Genomic DNA, 13054 nt, shown 5'->3' with positions numbered 1-13054 from the left:
CATGGAGTGAATGTTTGAATTTCATAGGGCTCTTGAATGACCCGGACTCACTGGAGCTGAGAAGGAAAGAAGTATTTATTTGCTTCATTTCTCCAAAGGAGCCCATCTATCAATATTCCTTGCAGAGTGAGGAAGCTGGTTATTTCACGGCTTGCTGGAGCACCATGAGAAAACAGGGCTGCCTCTCACTTAGTGTTATGTGCCGAGCACAGATACTGCTAGTGGGTTTGTGAAGATAGAAGTAATATATAGCCACTGCAATCAAAGTGGAATGAATATCACCAGCAGTGAAGCATGTTATTTGCTGACAGAACAAGGATATCTTTTAAACTGAATAATTGAAATCTATTGGCAAAATTCACATTTCACTCCTCTTTTCCATTCTCATCTCATTTGTCCTAGGATAACTGACTGGCTCAACCCAAGTCACCTACCAATACACTTTTCTTTCCCTTCTCTTCAATGCAGACAGAGCAACTGGTGACTCTTTGGATTCTCTTTATTGTCACTATTGCTGGGAATGCCATTGTGCTCTTCTCTACCTGGAGGAGGAAGCGGAAATCTCGCATGACCTTCTTTGTTACACAGTTGGCAATCACAGGTAGTGTATGGAAGGGGTCACTATTAAAATGACAAATAAGAAAACGTAAGTTGAGTGGTGAAGAGTTCAGTTGCCACCTAATGTCCAGCTGCAGTTTGCCATAAGACGGATGGCTGCTTACCTCAGGGCTCAGTCTGCCTCCCATCTGAAAAGATGTTGCTAGTTGTTGTAGGGTCTGCATCAGATGCAGCAGCTACAACTTATTGATTTCACTGAATCTTCCAGTCTGAACATTCATCCACATTTTCCCAGCTGTTGTCATGGAACTGTTTAAATTAAACTAGTTTAAGGCTAATCTCTTGTGTTTTTCTACTAAACCCCTTTCTAAAGTACTTCATAAGGGTATTTATTGCTCCATCAATTACGCTCTTGCATTGGCAAGTGAAAATTACTTCATCTTGTCTGGTTTAACCAAGTTTGGGAAATACAACAAAATGTAAAGGTGGAAAGGAATGAATTTAGCTTTTTTTTCTGAAAGAGGAAAGAATGCTGGTTTAAAAAACTTTGCAGTTTTTAAATGAAACGTATAAATGTACAGAAACCTGGTTTGTAGAACTCAATCTCAGCAACTAGGAAAGGAAAAAAGAGCATAAGCAGCACATTGTGTCTCTGTGGCCTTGAATGGGCTAAATCTTTGGGGATTTAAGTTTCCCAAGGGAAAATATGTGCTGTTTCTGTGATGGTGTCCTGCTACTAATCCCGGCTTACAGGAGAGCTGAGTTGTCATTTTGTGTATGAAAGATATATTCATATGCTTTCTGTTGATTTTTTTTTTTTTCTGTGAGCTATGGTAGGAATTACAGCACTTTTCCACTATTTAATATGTGAATTCCCATCCTCCTTTGATGTCTGTTTTGTATCTATCTGTTTAAACTGGAAAACAAAGGACTACACACCCCAGTTGTCAACATGCATTCCTTGCAAGTAAATGAACTCCTGTTCATGGTCTCAACCATGTCTGCTCAGGAGCTTGCCCTGTTTGAAACACTGTCAGTTGAAACAGTACAAGTTGTGCAAAGTGATGCAAAGGGACCTTCTCATAACTACATGCAGTGTAAGAATTGTTGCAAGGTGAGGAGGTGAAGGTTTGCAGAGACTCTTCTTCCGAAGTGCTGGCAGCTGGTTTTCCTATTTGTCTGTGAGTCACTTGTAATTCGCTTCTTATCTCGATTGTGACTATCATGTCACTCGTTTCGTGTACCAGCGGTATTGTCCATCATGTAAGGTGTGTTGATACAGCCTCACAGCACAGTTTGGAAGCACCAATCACAGATCAAGCATTACAGTGTTCACAGGAGTTTGAAAATAGCCAGTCCCTGCTCAAAGAGCTCCCAGTCCCAGACTGGGATACAGAGGATGATAAAAGGTTGACAAAAAAGCAGTGGTACAGGCAAAGAGCAGAAGAACAACTGGAGCCACGGATGGACACTGTCCACTTTCTACCTATCATCATCAGCAAGCAGAATACTGCAGGCAGCTGTCATAAGAAGGGCTTTGGAAGAGAGAATGGTAGAAAATGACCCCGTATGTCCCTCTGGCACAGAGGACACAAGGGCTGGGCTTGCTGCCAGAGCAGGGACACGAGTAATGCATACACCATCACGGTAATAGAAGGCAGGTCCTAATAGGAAGAGTTCAACTAAACAACAAAGGGTCTTGTCCTAGTAGGAAAACAAATGTATTTGCTGTAGCAGAGAAAGAATCAGCATGAGGACATGGATGGTCAAGGAAATAAAACAAGAGCAGACTCAAGTGTTCATAACAGGATAGCTTAGGAGAAGGCTGGTCCACATGAGGCGTGCTGGGATGAGGCTATTCCTATTGCTGTGCTGGACAAGCCCTGGTTGGGAGTTTTGCCATTTTGGACCCATAGGAAAGACTGCTTTTTGGATTAGAATGGAAGTGGATAGAGAGTTATTCATTAGAGTTTCAAATACCATCTATGTGAAAGGAGGGGAAGGCATTGCAAGTGCAGTTTTGATGAAGCTAGAATAATCAGTGGCAAAGACAACAAGGCAAATACCCCATTAGAAGTGGACAGCAAATTATGTATGCAGCTGACATTACAATATTGAACAAGGTCCATGTTCCACTCACTGATTCTTCTGACCTTCCCGTCCCTAAAATTATTCCTGACTTTTAAAATCAGAGCTTCAAAGTGCCTAAGATCAACAGTCTTTTCCATTTCATGTTATTGAAATACACATAAAAAATTCACTTGACATTCACATCTGCAATGTTAAAAGAGGTAACACCAGCTTGAACAGCAAAGCTTCTCTCAAGCAATGTTGACTTCTTTCGCGATGCAGTAGTCAGAACTTTGATTTATCTTCCTGCACCAAGAGCTCCTGTCAGTATTTTGGCACAAAGAAATGACTTCATTCCTGAAATGGAGCCATTTCACTTTCTTATCTTCAAAAAATATTAATAAGAACAAAGCAAGCTGGCAACAGTCATCATCTTTTCACAACAAGTTATGAGGTAGATGTAGAATATTATGAAAACACTGGCTTGTCACATTGTTTGACATGCCAGGCATATTTAAATCCTCCCAACTAAAGCCTAATCTCCTGGCAAACAGTTTCTGCTTAGTCAATATTACTACTTCTATCTATTTTGAGATTCTTAAAGTATTTATTATTTCTGCCCCAGTAGCATAGAGAAGAATAATGGATATAGCTTTATCAATGCAGGCATTTCAAAGCCATTAAAAAAGTTTTTGTCTATTGATCTGCAGCTTGATATCTGAGTAGTGTCCCCAATTCTCATGTCTTCCCACTAATGTAGTATCAAAATGAAATGAAAATACAGCCTTCACGTTAGAATAAACAAGGTATTCAAAGCAAATTGTGCATAATACATGAATAGGAAATGAGCACTGTTGTTCTCCTTGACTGGTTGCCAAGCCAGATGCAGTAGAGACGTAGCTAACTGATTGAGGCTCCTTTCAACACTGCCAGAATGGAGTGGTTCAACCCACTCGGCAAATGCAGAGATAAGAATCGTACTGATCCCTCACTACACCATAATTCAGCTTGGTGCTCTAGGCTGCAGGGATCTGTAGGAATGCAAGTAACCCCCTTCAACTTCAGTATGCTTAAAGATGTTGCTGAAGCCTGGATTCAGAATATTATTTCATGTTAAATATATGCCTATACAATGCCTGTGTCAGTACCACATTTATGTCTGACTCTCAGCTCATGCATAAATCTCTGAAATTATCTGAGAATTAAGCGCTAGGAAATCAGCTAAGAGTTAACAGCTGAGTTGAACAATATTACTAATCACTCAGCATCAGCTAATTTAACGAAGAGGAATATTGCCATATTTGCCTTGCACTCAGTTTGCTTTTGGGCATATTTCTTTATTGTAAAAATGTTTTTCTTAAAAACAAGCTTATCATCTGTGAAGACTGAAACTAAAATTCAGTTTCCTACAGATTTCGATCTCCAAGGCAATTTAGTTTCTCAGAAACTGGAAGCTCTGAAGATTACCCTGGGAGGAGGGTATTTCTAAACATTTTTTCCCAAATAGGTTTCTTTTGAGTTTAGCACAAGTTATGCTCGGGGTGTAGCTATCTCTCCTGGCAGGAAACCTCTCACATCTTCCCCTACTTGATGTCATTTCACATAACTTGAGAGTCTTAGTGTCTTTAAGATCTTTGCCTTTTGGAGATCAAAGAGTGGGGTCTGACAGATGGGTGAGTTCTCAGGTGCAGTATTACACTGGAAAGCTTCAAGCAAAATACAGTTGTTTTCAGAAAAGATGGTTTTCCCACATATTTATATCCATTTAGATCACTTTACCCAGATGATCTACCAAATGCCTTCTTAACTCTACTTTTCTAGAGTAAAAGCAGAAGACATGAGCTATACTCAAATACTATTTGAGTAGCATTTGACAAGGAATGTAATTCATTGGTTAACCAGCCTATTCAAACTGTTATTATTTGACCAATTCAAAAACCAATCAAGAAATACATTAAAAGTCTCTGCTAAAAAGTATTTTACTTCTCATAATTCTTCATCCAACTTCAACTGATGCTGACAGAGGAATGTATTTAAGTTCCTTTTAATGACCAAACATGCACAGTTTATTGAGGTTTTTTTCAACAACAGTAACACCTGGAAAGTTGGAGCTGGAAATGTCATGACCATTAGCTCTGTGACTTTTCCCTATTTCAACACAGAAATCAGTACCTTAAGAACACTGTTAGATTTTGTCCATTGTTAGGGATAGAAATCATAGAATCATAGAATAGTTAGGGTTGGAAAGGACCTCAAGATCATCTAGTTCCAACCTCCCTGCCATGGACAGGGACACCTCACACTAAACCATCCCACACAAGGCTTCATCTGACCTGGCCTTGAACACCGCCAGGGATGGAGCACTCACAACCTCCCTGGGCAACCAATTCCAGTGTCTCACCACCCTAACAGGAAAGAATTTCCTCCTTATATCCAATTTAAACTTCCCCTGTTTAAGTTTTAACCCGTTACCCCTTTCCTTGCTGAATTTTAAGCCAGGCTGGCAGACTTAGAAATGTATGTTCACTTAGGTATTGCTGTGGCTGTAAAGAAGAGAGAACAAAAAAAGATGGTAGCTTACATATAAATAGAAAAAAACAAAAGATGACTTATAAAAGTATTTAGCTACAGACTATATGGTGATATAAATACCAAACCTTAAGGGATGATTTGAGAATGACATTAAAAAGAAAAGGAGGTATTTTTAAAAGTGCCTTTTTATATCACTACCATATTCTTCAGTTGCTACAGACAGCTGGATGATAGGAAGCTTTGGGCTTTAAGCAATTTTACACTCATTTTGCTTAGTGTTTAGTAAAAAGCCAATATGCTTGCCACAAGAGGGTTGTGTGAGAAAATAGGTGGAATTGGGCCCTGCTAAAGCAAAGAATGTTTATTTTCTGTGCTGCTTCTGCCCAGAGAGAACATGGTTGTAGGGCTAAAACCAGCTGTGCTCAGCCATTGACTTCCAGGATGGCTTTGGTTAATATGACTGAAGGTGGAGTCTGCCAACTAACCTACTAATTGAATGGTACTAAACAGGTGCATCAAACTTTACTACTACAACAGCTAAACACAAACACATTGGAAGTTGTCCTTCTTCTCCTCCTCTTGTTTTTTCCCTTACATCAAAACCGTTATGGCGCTGACTGTTTTAATGGACTGTGCCTGTCCTTCAGTGTTTTTCTTCCTTGCCTCTGTGACTTGAAGGAATGAAGATGACTAGTTACTCCCTGATATGTACAAAAGCTTAATATAATAACACCATTATCAAAATTAACTGATAATCGTATCTGTTACAGCTTTTCATCTGGAAAATGGAACTTGTAATATTCCTGCATATTGGAGAAATCATACATATGAATTCATCAGTTTTACAAGTACCTTAGACATCACAGTGATTATGAGCATTGGAAGTTAATTGCATAGGGCCAATTAGCAGCTAACTCAGCAAGTCACCTTAATGGAGGTGGACTGCTGGCAGCCAAAGAGCCCATAGATTTCCCACTTATACTGGAAAACTCATGCCTTGACAGCTGGGTCTTGGCTGGAACCTGTCATCTGATTTACATAATTGCCCACCCAAGACACAGAAACCTAATGCAGAATGCTGAATTGAGATAGAGTTTATTTCAACAATTCACAGAAATCTGTGGCTTTCTCCCATTTCCACACCTTTATTTTCTGCTCATGCATGGGAAAAGTCTGAGGAGAGGTGAGAAGCATCAGTATCCCACCTGCAGAAAGGAAGACTTAGAGGAAGTTACAATTGTACTGCAGAGTTCATTGATAAAACTGAGAGAAGGATATCTACATTCATTATGTCATAGAACCGCTTGAGAGTGTAATTAATGAAATAATGTATGGTAAGAGAAAAGTCTCCGCTAATGCATCCTCATTCTACACTACATGTTCCCATCACTACTGAAAAGGATGTCAAAATTAGGAAGGGCGTCACTGACACTGACATTTGTGTGAGTCCCCAGTGGCATCTAAAACCCCCAGTTTTGGAAGAAGCCTGATTCCCAAACACCAGCTGGAATTCCAGCAACTCTGCAAACCACCTGAGTGCGTACACAGCTTGAGAACTAGGGAAATAAATAGATTATTTCCACCTTTCCTCTGCAGGCTAGAGAAACCTAAGCATTTAATACAACTGTTCGTTTTGCATTCACAGAACAAATGAGAATCAGTTTACCAAGAGCAAAAATAGTCTCCAGGAGTAAACATGACAACATTAACATTACTTATTCAGTGCATCCTATGAAACTGTGTTGAGTTGTCTGGACTGGGAGTCAATAAGAAAATCCATTGCATGGCTTTATTAGTTACCTGAAGAAGAAACAATCATTTTCCATACATGTCCTGCCAAAAAAGACTAATTCAGTAGCTGGAAAACAATATGGGGCTTATTTTGAGTTAGGTATGTATTAGTGTATCCCCCCAAAACAGAGACATGATGCAGGATGAGATATATGTGATTGCTGCCTGCAATGCTCTGTGGTATCACATGGCAAACCAGACTGGATACCCATTGCCATGTCTGGCGATTCAATACCTCCTTAGCAGAAACTCAAATTCTTCTTTGAACTTTAGCTCAGATTTGAAGATGATTCATACTACCCTAGATCTTAATGAGTAACTTGGACACTGACGCTATGCAATTCCAGTCTGATATTATGAATCATGCTTTACTATACTCTCAGGTCAGGTTTCTGTATTTCAGGAATATTTCTGTACGTCTCTGTATAATCATTCTTGTCTGCATATACGGTTAGTCAACACAAGACTCAGTCTTTCCTGAGGAAAACAGAAAATATCCAATCACAGAATCACAGAATCCCAAGGGTTGGAAGGGACCTAAAAAGATCATCTAGTCCAACCCCCCTGCAAGAGCAGGGTAACCTACAGTACATCACACAGGAACTTGTCCAGGCGGGCCTTGAATATCTCCAGTGTAGGAGACTCCACAACCCCCCTGGGCAACCTGTTCCAGTGCTCTGTCACTCTTACAGTAAAGAAGTTCTTCCTGATGTTAACGTGGAACTTCCTATGTTCCAGTTTACACCCATTGCCCCTTGTCCTATCACTGGATATCACTGAAAAAAGCCTAGCTCCATCATCCTGACACCTACCCTTTACATATTTGTAAACATTGATGAGTTCACCCCTCAGTCTCCTCTTTTGCAAGCTAAAGAGACCCAGCTCCCTCAGCCTCTCCTCATAAGGGAGATGTTCCACTCCCTTAATCATCTTTGTGGCTCTGCGCTGGACTCCTTCAAGCAATTCCCTGTCCTTCTTGAACAGAGGGGCCCAGAACTGGACGCAATATTCCAGATGCGGCCTCACCAAGGCTGAGTAGAGGGGGAGGAGAACCTCTCTTGACCTACTAACCACTCCCTTTCTAATGCACCCTAAGATGCCATTTGCCTTCTTGGCCACAAGAGCACATTGCTGGCTCATGGTCATCCTCCTATCCACCAGGACCCCCAGGTCCCTTTCTCGTTCACTACTTTCCAGCAGGTCAACCCCCAACCTGTACTGGTACATGGGGTTGTTCTTCCCCAGATGCAAGACTCTACACTTGCCCTTGTTAAATTTCATCAAGTTTCTCCCCGCCCAACTCTCCAGCCTGTCCAGGTCTCGCTGAATGGCAGCACAGTCCTCTGGTGTGTCAGCCACTCCTCCCAGTTTTGTGTCATCAGCAAACTTGCTGAGGGTGCACTCAGTTCCCTCATCCAGGTCATTGATGAAAATATTAAACAGCACCGGTCCCAGCACCGACCCCTGAGGAACTCCACTAGTCACAGACCTCCAGCTAGATTCTGCGCCATTGACCACAACTCTCTGCCTTCTTCCTTTCAACCAGTTCTCGATCCACCTCACTACTTGATCGTCAAGCCCACACTTCCTCAGCTTATCTATGAGGATGCTGTGGGAGACAGTATCAAATGCCTTACTGAAATCAAGAAAAACTACATCTACCGCTCTACCATCATCCCTCCACCTAGTCACTTCCTCATAGAAGGCTATAAGGTTGGTCATACATGACTTCCCCCTCATAAAATATACATGCATCCCTTTTAAAATGCATTTTCTCCAAAACCAAGCCTGAGGTAGATGCGGTAAATAGTGAAATAACCTCAGGATCTAGACAAAGAAACCAAGAGTGAGCATTAGCATGAAAACTGAGTGACAGAAAAAAGCTTTGTGTAAAGGAGGCGTAGTCTCTTCTGGGGTATCAGGACCTCTATTTCACGGTGTTTGGTCACACAGACAAAGGAAGATGGTCATGGAAAACAAAGTACAGTTCGTGGTTTAGAGGTGAAATCATGAAGCTAAAGGTCTCACATAAATAACTTGGCATCTTAAAAATACATTGCTCCAATCCAGTCTAGTAGTGTAGGAACAGTGAATCTGGGACTGGCACAAACATTCAGTTGAGTTACACAATTTCCTTGTGAGGTTTAATGTAAAAGAAACTGGTTTTGATGCAAAATGAACTCTCCTTGAAAGGGTAAAGTTATGGTCCCACAACACTGGGGCTCTAAGAAAAAAAGGTGGCCTTCAAGGACTGGCAATAATTTTGTGGCCTAAGGCAGTTGGATTGACTGGAGTCAAGGAAGTGTGTTAAGACACAGTGGAGCTCATCCTAATGAAGTAGCCAGAGCGTTTTAGTCTAACATATGCTACTCCATAATGCAGGCTGGTTACTGCTCAGCCAGGGAGCTCTTGTGGAGGTGGAATACACCAAAAGTAGAGAAATGAGCTACAGGTTTTCTGACAACTACTTCTGCTTTAGTTTCCAATTCCAAACTAAATTCAAGGTGTTTTTAACCAGTTTGGACCCAAGCTTGTGTACTTTACGTTTTGACTAATGCTCACATATTTTTAGGTTCCTTCTAAAGGGCTCACTGGGAAGTCCAGGACTGGGCACCATACTAATGTTTGCTGTGACTATCCATTGTAGCTCACTGCAGTAGGGAACAGTAGCACTGGCACAAAACCAAAATAAGCTTAAATGTTGTATCTATCTATAACAGTAGAATGCAATGTCCCTCCCATTAGTGGAAATATAAAGATAATGAGCTCTCCAAATTTGCTACTGGAAGCAAGAATGGTCATCCACTTAAAAACCCTGTAATGACTGTTATTTATATAGCCTACTTTAATCTTACAAATGCAGGAACAAGATGTCTATGATTCATGGGTTGTAATTAACGCAATCACAACCCACTACACAGACATCCTTAAACCAGCATTTCTGAGCCTGTTGTCTCTGAGCAGTGCTCTTCAGACCCCTTACAGGTAGCAAAAATCACTCTGCAGCACAGCTCTGAGTATAGAGCTGAAATCCACACTGGGAAGGAGAACTCCTGACAAAAATCCCTCTTCTTTCCTCCATGAATAGCATCTACATACTGTACTTGATTGTTCTGGAAGAGAACGCTGTGTGTTCATCGTTCATAGGTGCTCAGAGTGGGATTTTCAGAGTGCCTAGTGATATAAACTGTATCCCTTTTGCAATTGCAAAACAGCAGAAACACTCTCCCGTCTTGCCAGTAGCTCCGGTATCAATTTCAGTGTAGGATATGGTAATGTGGTTTTTTCCATGTTACACAGAACCACCTGGGACCCTGAAAATTTATCAGCAAAGAAGAGATGCACTCGTTTCATCTGCATCTCAGTCACTATAACACTCTCAAGACAGAGAAATCCTTTTTAACTTTCTTTTTGTGAAGCCATAGTATGTTTTCAAGTAGAGGGATGGTTTCCTATACAAAGAATTTGAGTCTTTCCTGATATAACATTCAGGGACTTAACAGACTTTAGACCACAAAAACTCCTGCTTCTAAAGCAGAGAAAAACTAGCTACAGTGCACCTCTATATATTCAATATAGTGTAAAATGATTATTCCTTTGCAGTGTATATGTGTGTTTAAAATTACAAGCAGGCACCAGATTTCTGTTCCTAAGTCACCCAGGAGTGCCCTTTATTGCCATCCCTAAGGCTTGGGCTCCTGGTCACCCACAAGAGAAATAATAACATTAGCAGAACATCTTGTGACTATCCTATCTACCAAAATTCACCGTAAATCATACTTTTTTGAAGTAAGATGGAATCAGTCACTGTTTGCTTTCCCTGGGTAATAAGTAATTTCTGAAAGGATTAAACTATGATGAATGGACCATAGATGCCCTATCTGTATCTAAAGGCACCATCCTCTCATTTCATCAGACACACACAGCCTAAATGTGATTCCAGTTATCCACCTACAGCTTTCCACATAGGAGATCCACGTTTACTCTTCTATTATTTTAAAAGGAGCTGTCATTATTTCAGATCTTTGCATACAAATGCTTTCCCTGACTAGACATCTGTGTGACTAAAATGAAAGCATTCGCTTTCAGCCAGTTCTTGCTGATAGCTCTTTTCCCCCCTTTCACCTTCAAAGTATTTCTCTTCCCCTGCACAGGGACCTGCACTGTGCAGCTAAATTACTGCTCCATCACAGCTCTGCTGATACCAGTAGGGCTGTGTGGAGATTATAAAAGTTTGCCTGCCCAACTGCAGCACTTTTGTGTGCTGTAAGACCAAAATGCAAGGTAGTCTGGGCTTGTATGCTAGAGTGACCAAGTGGGTTTTGAAAGAAACAGTGAAAAGAACAATGAAATTCTAATCTTAGTCATTTTTCTAGTTAGCCTAGTGAAATGGGACTTAGGGAAATAGATTCAGACAACTCTTTTTTCTTACAGCTAAGTGGTTGAGTGCTTTGGTGACAACCTACGTTTGCAGGTCTTTGAGCAAAAGGGACCTTCTTCACCTGAGGATGTCACTGTTATTTAGGGCATCACACCTTTTGCTTTATACAGCATCATTATTTGCAGGGAGGGTGAAGGGAAAATGCTCTGTTAGCTTCTTGACATGTGTACAGAAGTATGTCTGAAGGAAGCATATGGTGCAACATCAGTCCTGGGAAGCAGATCGGGACATAACTGTCATAGAGATAACTGGATTAAGTTTTGTGATTGCATTCTTGCACACTGGCATTCATTTTAGCGGATTATTCATAACATCTATTTTAGGAGCCTCACTGTAGGTATGTAAAATATGAAATCAATCTCCCTGTGCTCCATTTATAGCCAATAGAGAAAAATACTCTCAGCTGCTTTTAAGTTTCTTGTGCAGAAGGATTCAATTCCTAATTTAGATCCCCAAATTTTACTATATAAATCCCACCAGTGTTCATATGTCACCAGAAATGTCAGAATAACCATTAGTTTTTGACAACTAAGAACTTAATCTTCCACTGTTTCTATCAGGCCTCAGAAGTCTCTGACTCAAACCCATCTGCAAACACAGAGAAGATCTCAGTTTACTGTTTCTTGTTAAGTGCAGCAAGGCAGATCAACATGTTAGCTGATGGAAAATGCATGATTCTTTCTTTTGTGCTCAACACTGCTTCTAAACACCCATCTCGAATTTGTCCAGACTTCTCTGGGTTGTGCCCAGAAGACAATTTATTCATGTGGGGTCTGGAGTAAAAAAGTGTAGCTGAAGGGACAAATGTGATTCCAAACTTGAGCAGTAGCACTACAGCTGCATGATTAACCTCAAAGGAGAGCCTTTGCAGGGCAGATGACTGCCATGCCCCACTGCATTAGCAGGAAAAACAACCTGAAATTAATGAGGGATGCAACGGGGATATGGATGCATTTTAGAGGCTCATTCTGGTTTTGCACACACTTAATATACATGTACACAGAGTCAAGCTTTGTCAATGTTAAACTGAGGTAACTAAACTCCATAGTCCAAACTTTGAAATCCAAAAGAAACTTGCACATAAATCATTTATTCCTCCATTGCTGTGAAGTTAGGCAGACAGTAGGAAGAGTGAGAGAAGGGTGAAGACTTGCTTCCCAAGAACATGAACAGTCAAAATAGGCTGGAAATTAAATCTGGACAAACCTCCAGACATTTCACTTCCAAGTCAGACGTTCTGCTTCTTCTCAAGGAACAGGGATAACAGCACTGAAAAGCAGTGGTGGCTGGTTGATGACACTGATTTCTTAGACTAAGAGGTTACTTATAATGAACAGAAGCAATTCTTGCAAGATGTTTGTACTTTCATTATAAACTAGAGAAAGAGAATAATTGATAGACAAAATATTATCTGAACATGACGGAAGCCTGCAGACTAGAAGTGAGGAATAAGGGGTTTTCAGCAGGAGGAAACACTTTGTTTTGAAGCTGTAGAAACCTGAAGAAACATGATGAAGAAAAAACCAACCCCAAACTACTTTTTGTGTGTGTGTGTAAGCACTTTTATGAAATCATTTATGAACTTAATAAATAATGTTAACAACAAATATCAGATTCCATCCACTGAATGTGGCTTTTTATCTGCTGTGGTTTAGTATAACA

At 40.6% G+C, this 13054-nt stretch overlaps 1 protein-coding gene across 1 annotated transcript in view; it reads left to right on the top strand.

The window, feature by feature from the left end:
- The window catches only part of NPSR1 (neuropeptide S receptor 1), a 53464-nt gene that overhangs the window by 9852 nt on the left and 30558 nt on the right, over positions 1 to 13054 (top strand). The window contains exon 2 of the mRNA XM_065666892.1: positions 469 to 601. Within this exon, the coding sequence (XP_065522964.1) occupies positions 469 to 601 (133 nt within the window). The remainder of the gene's footprint in view (positions 1 to 468; positions 602 to 13054) is intronic.

Source organism: Lathamus discolor, chromosome 2, assembly GCF_037157495.1.
Source record: "Lathamus discolor isolate bLatDis1 chromosome 2, bLatDis1.hap1, whole genome shotgun sequence".
Taxonomy (NCBI): domain Eukaryota; kingdom Metazoa; phylum Chordata; class Aves; order Psittaciformes; family Psittacidae; genus Lathamus; species Lathamus discolor.
Note: the sequence above shows the minus strand (reverse complement) of the source record. Positions and strands in the feature narration are given on the sequence as shown.